General features: G+C 36.3%; 1 protein-coding gene across 1 annotated transcript; it reads right to left on the bottom strand.

Moving 5' to 3' along the window:
* Positions 1 to 6,035, bottom strand: LOC133316082 (CBS domain-containing protein CBSCBSPB1-like). The gene is made up of 14 exons (XM_061517781.1): positions 5,917 to 6,035; positions 4,888 to 5,047; positions 4,602 to 4,734; positions 4,350 to 4,520; positions 4,127 to 4,208; positions 3,902 to 4,015; positions 3,677 to 3,743; positions 3,434 to 3,539; positions 3,300 to 3,358; positions 1,953 to 2,062; positions 1,740 to 1,873; positions 896 to 981; positions 720 to 809; positions 1 to 188 (listed from the first exon to the last, which is right to left on the bottom strand). Exons 1-14 carry the CDS (start codon positions 6,033 to 6,035, stop codon positions 12 to 14), a joined length of 1,608 nt encoding a protein of 535 aa, XP_061373765.1. The 3' UTR covers positions 1 to 11.
* Between the last annotated feature and the right edge of the window lie 49 nt (positions 6,036 to 6,084).

The raw sequence follows: 6,084 nt of genomic DNA, 5'->3' as shown, positions 1-6,084 counted from the left end.
GCTTCTTCAACTCATGAACTTCGCCTCAAGAACACTAACAGGCCTAAACCAGCAACAATTGCCGCTCCAGCAGCAACGGCACTAAATGCCGAGGCCCATGCTTCTGAATTAGCATATTCAAAACTTCCCAAACTTGAATCACTTCCATAACCACGTGTTCCTGAGTAGTCTAAGTGCAATCTCAATCCCTACAAAATTCATCAACCCAAAGTCAAACTTCTTTGAGACAGACAGATAATACGTACAAATCCCATTATCCTAGGTGTCAGGTCCAATTCCCAATTAAATGACATCAAGCTTTAGATGATTGATCATTCAGACGATATAAAGCCTTCTTTTTCTACTCGAAGGTGTCAAAGCTTCTTTTATACTAAGTGGCTAAACTTCAATCTTTGACCTTTATTTCTTCTAATAAAATCGAGTTTCAGCACAAGCTGTGACCTGTGAGAGACATGCATTTTATCTTCTATCCACACTTCAAGTTCTTTAACCTTCTAAGACAATTGACCTTTGACACTCTCCACAAACATTTTAGGTTCTGCTATTCCAGTTTGATAATTGTGATCCCATGTCAATTTTATTTTTATTTTTATTTTAAAAGTAAAATCTCATGAACCTATCTTACTATAAATCCAAATTTTCTTCAAAATTACAAATCCATAGCCCCCCGAAAAAAAAATTCCATTCAGGACACAGGACCAGCAAACAGATCCGCGTACCTTCAAACCAGCCGTCTTTGCGTGTTCCACAGCTGCAGCAAGATCACTGTCTGAAGCAAGTACAACTTTATCATGTTCTTCGTCTTCATACTGCAAAAAAATATAGCAGCTTGCATTGGGGAAAGCAGGAAACATTGACTTAACCTTATGAATGAATATAACATCTTGAAACATACCAGAATTTGGGGCAGGTTCTTGGGATCAATATCATTACCAACTCTCTGAATGATGGAAGTTATAACCTCTGTCAAACTCCGAGTATCTGAAGTTGCATGTAAACACAGAGCACTCAACTGATATTGCTTTACTTACAAAGTTACACAGAATTAACTTGAAATAAGGCTACTTCAGGGTATAAAAAAGTTACCCGTATAGATTACAGAAAACCCCATTATTTCCATATTTCTTTCTTTTCTTTTACTTTTCTGGATAAAAAGAATTTAACAGAAGGAAAGAAGAATTGCAGGAAAAAAAAGGAAACCTTCTCACTAAGAAAACCAGCAACCAAAAAGGAATAAAGAAGAAACCACTAACGTGAACCCCAGGCACAAAATACACTATTTCATTGAAACGAAAACCCAAGCAGACGTGTTTGCTTATCTACTACTACTGTCCTGTCCTAGCAATGTAGAAAAGCAGTAAAATATATAACTAAACAATAATGTCACACAAAATAAAAGTTTATCACATAACTCGCCGCACCATAAGTTCTCTTTCTTTCTCCTTCTATTCATCAATATTAACGGAGTACGCGTCCCTATGTAAATTATGAGCTTCACATTATGTGGAGTAAACATTACCCAAAATTATAATAAAGAATGCAGGTTTACGTATCAATTGACTGAAGACATGCAACACAGTTACATTAAAGTGAGACTCGTGATCAAAGGACCGGAATGAACGAACATATATATTGAAACCATCATTAGCATTTTATCGGAGATAGATAGATGGGAGGGAAAGCACACTTCTATGCAAAAATCTGGTTGTTGACATCATGACATGTGATAATATACATACCGCATGTGAATCTATGCAATCTTCCCTTCTTATCTTGTATTTTGAAGGAAAACGTATTCGGCATGGCTGACGCAAGATAAGGAAGGGATCTCCCTGTTTCTCCTCCCTCAGATATCAATTTGAAGGAACTGTCGCTGGCATGTATTAATTATGTGTAAGTACATTAAAAAATTGGAAATAATTTTTCCTAGCAACATTAATCATATTTATAACCTTTGTGTATCGTCATCATCATCATTTGGAGTTAAGGCCATGGCCGAATCCCAAAATTTTTGTATCATGGAGTTGGCAGCTTCAGTGTTCAAATTGGCATTATTTCCAATCTAATTAATGGAGAAAAGTGATACTATCAGTGCACATGTTTTCCAAAAAAAAAAAAAATCATAGGAAGCAGGAAAAAAAAAGGAATTTTGGCATCATAATATGTGCCTATTCAACATTAACATCAGCGATGCTCTAAACCCGGTTAGTGAAAAAAACAATTATCCATTGGGGAAAAACAGTTGAATATTTTCTTTATGTGTTAAGGAGCTGCACATTCCAAGCAGGAAAGGGAAAAATTGAAACTCAGTTACTTCTCGCCATTGATTGGACTCAGGCTACTGTTGAGCCTAAATTACCAAATTATAAGTGTAAAAGAAATCCTAGATGCGTCAATGCGATAAACCAACAAAATCAAAAGTAACAAAGAACAAATTCTTTTTTTCCTGTATCCACTAACATAACAGTCTAAACGTGTAATTAAAAGAATTAACATTTCCATAATGCTTGAGTCTTGATGAATGAAATAAATATGCAGTATGCTCAACAGATTTTTCCAAAGACTCCAAACATTTACGACATGAAGACGAGAAGAACATAACAAATATCTCAATGTCAGTAAGGGATTCATATCACACCAAATTATTCTAATTAAAGGCACCAGTTTCTGTGTTGATGTGTTTAGGTCGTGATTATTAAGGTAGGAATGGAACTAGAAACGGTAAAGCATGTGGATTGTGGAGGCTGAAGCTGAGAAAAATAAAGGAAAGAAGTGCCTTCTGCCTTCGTTTTGCTTTCAGTTCATAGGCCATTATTTCGTTGAAGTTTTTAGTATGATATATTATCTCCGTTTCTCTTCGTAACCCCCAATTGTATACTTTCCGAAAATTTAATAAATGAAAATTTGTTCGCATAGACTAATTGCCAGTGAATAATCAAGCTTTCAGATTCTTATATTCCCAAAAAGCTCAAGAAATGGTGACTATAGTTTTACAGAAGAGAATCCATCAAGATTCCATGTCAGCTAACCATGTATTTCATAATGTAAATAGTTTCACGTGTATTTAGCTCTCACAGCTGCATACCAGAATAACCGCATGCAGTTAGAGCTCAGCTCCTTCTTCTTCGGTATAAATATATGAGTACCACTGTGTAATGTGTTAAGTTGCATTTCATTCAATACATCAGAAAATTCAAGATATAGAGCCACATATCCCATTTCAACAAGGATTCAATAGGTGCTCCATGAAATAAACAGTATCGGGTATTACACAGTCCAAAAAAGCATACCTGACTAGCTGTCGCAACAGCAGCATGAGTGATATGAATCACATCAACAATAGCAACAACAACGCCATCTGTTTTCAACCACCCAAATCAGAAATTTTTTTGATGCAAGAACTTGTTCCCCATCTCATGTACTATTAAATTACCTCTATCAACCACAGGAAGATGCAAAAATTTTCCATCATGCATAAGGTGAAGTGCATCAACAATTGGTGTATCAATTATTGCACGTTCTGGATTTGGAGTCATGACCTGTAGATTGTGTTGAATATACATCAAATGAGACGGAAAAGAAAAAGATAATTGGATAAACACGCAGAAGGACAACTTTTTCTTCTAATTCATGGCAGGAAAATCGTGGTCATAAACATTACTAGATCTGGATGTACCTTCTCAACAGGAGTTGACGATGGAGGAAGATGTTGTGCTATTACCCGCATCAAGATATCCTTTGACCTGAAATGTATATGCAGGCATAGTCCATCATAATAATTTCAAAGATACAAAATGACAATAAAAATTAAAATTTTCAATGTGGGAGAGCGGCAAAAGTAGAAGAAGTGTAGCTTTTCAGAAAAGAGGTCAGGAGACAATGTCCATGGCTACACGCTTACGTAAGGATACCACAAGGTTTGTCATCAACCGTGACAATAGCTGAACTTGCACGAAGTTCAAGCATCTTCTTTGTTGTTGCCAAAACAGAGTCTGTAGGTGAAACTGTTACAACCCTGGAAAGCGACATTATCTGCTGAATTAACTTTGGATGATAACAGCAAACATGCAAAGAAGTTAAAACAGGTAATTTTTCTTCATTTTAAACAAAAGAAGGTATTACCTACTTTGAATTCTCAGGAATGATTGTAGACAATGATGGCTTAAATATCTGCTCGCGAAGAGTCTCAATGAAAGATGAATTGGAGCCTGCACAAAGACCAAATTATTATGACACAAAACATGCCCGGCAGAAACTGGGAACCAAACAACAAATATTGTCCAATGATGTCCAAATTAGAAATAAAAAAAAAAAAAATGAGGCATGCAAAAAGAAAATACTCTACAAACCAGAAGCAGGTGTTCCCCAGTGTTTTTCGATACCTTCAACAGCTGCTGCAATTGCCTTTCCTTTCTCAGCTGCCCTTTCCATACGGGCAATAGCATCATACAAACACTTTGCTATGTCAAGTAAGGCAATAACTTCTCCATTCTCCACCACCGGTAAATGTCTGAATTTCCCTGTATATCAGCCTTGTAGTCAAAGCGCAAGATAGAGAAATAACAATCAAATTCGTGTGCTTCTCTCCATAGAATACCAACCTTGCACCATCTTTTGGAGGGCTTCCACAGCAAGAGTGTCAGAAAGGACAAATACTGGATTCCTCGTCATAACCTTGGAAACAGGTGTGTCTTCAAGATTAATCTCACAGGCAATAACTCTCGTTGCTATATCCTTTAACCACAAAGATAGGATGGCAAGTTATGTATGTTAAAACTGCAGAAATCCAGGAAAAAGTCCCAATATTTTCCTTCTTTTTTTCTTTTTTGTTTTTTCCTTTTCCTTCATTTCTTGTTAAAGGGTCATAAAAAGAAGTCCAAACCATACCTTGTCAGTGAGGATTCCACAGAGCAAAGCATTAGAATCAGTTAGTAATAGAGCATCTACTTTGCGGGCAGCCATCCTACGGCAAGCTTCATAAATAGTTGTTGATTCAGGAACTGTCAAGGCCTTTGAAAGTCGCAATGATTTCACAGTTCGCTCTCCCCTGATCCAATTCCAAGCACAAAACGTATCCATCAATATCACCCCATGATTTTTAATTAACACAACCTTTTTACTGACTCGTCTTCTCTTCTTAGATACTCAAGCATGAAGCTACCACAAATTTGTTTAAAATGAATCTAACTTAGTGCGTTATATCAACTAGTGTGAATGTTTCATGAATCATTAACATCATCGTAATGAATCAATCAGATAAAGCCACATTTGTTTGGCGATGACATTGTTAGACATATATAAAACCATTAAATTAACATTTTAAATTTTTTGTTGAATTGGTTCTTTACATGATATCAGAGTCTAGGTGTTCACCACCCAACGGACTCACTCTCGTGAGAGTGTGAGAGAGAACGTACTAGAAATATATAAAATCATTAAATAGTCCTTAACTTAATAGGTCTTCATTTAACAATTTAAACTTCCTGTTTGAATTGGTTCTTTAGATACATTTTGAAGATAACTAAGTCTAAACCTAAATATGAGAATATCTGTTTCTAAAAATAGAAAATCACAATTCGCAGGAACGCAATGGGCATAGCTATTTGTTATAAAATTTCAATTTCACTTTGTAATGAAACATTTCAACCCAAAACTTTAAGGTCACAGGCCCAATTTTTTGTTTACCTTTTGTGCTTTTATTTTAATTCCACCAGAAAGTGGGGGGCGTGAGGATCGATCTCGTGACCTTATGGTCACTTAAGCTCATGTAAAGAACCATTTCAACCCAAAACTTTAAGGTGATAGGTGAGGGCCTTTTTAATGGTTTATATTATTCTCTAACACACTTTTGTTATTGGAATTAAATTAATTATTCAATTCAACGTGAAACATTTAAAGGTGGAGAAGTGAACGTACGTGGGGCGCGTAAGCGGAATTGATTTACGAGCAGTAGAGTCAGGGCTGTTCTTCTTTTGCCGCGAGGGGCTGTTCGTCAACGACACGCACCTTCGTGAAGAAGCACCATGACTCGCCATCCTCCCTTGTTAAATTTATTTACCTGACCCAATCCCTTCCTTCAAACAT

The sequence above is a fragment of the Gastrolobium bilobum genome, unplaced genomic scaffold, assembly GCF_033153095.1.
Source record: "Gastrolobium bilobum isolate Gb01-03AN ecotype WA unplaced genomic scaffold, APGP_CSIRO_Gbil_v1 utg7104, whole genome shotgun sequence".
Taxonomy (NCBI): Eukaryota; Viridiplantae; Streptophyta; class Magnoliopsida; order Fabales; family Fabaceae; genus Gastrolobium; species Gastrolobium bilobum.
Note: the sequence above shows the minus strand (reverse complement) of the source record. Positions and strands in the feature narration are given on the sequence as shown.

Coding starts and splice junctions, on each gene's coding strand:
- LOC133316082 (XM_061517781.1), bottom strand. CDS start 6,035: ATGGCGAGTCATGGTGCTTCTTCACGAAGGTGCGTGTCGTTGACGAAC. Junction 4,521..4,601: donor CCTCCAAAAGATGGTGCAAG/GTTGGTATTCTA, acceptor GCTGATATACAG/GGAAATTCAGACATTTACCG. Junction 810..895: donor AGAACCTGCCCCAAATTCTG/GTATGTTTCAAG, acceptor ATTTTTTTGCAG/TATGAAGACGAAGAACATGA.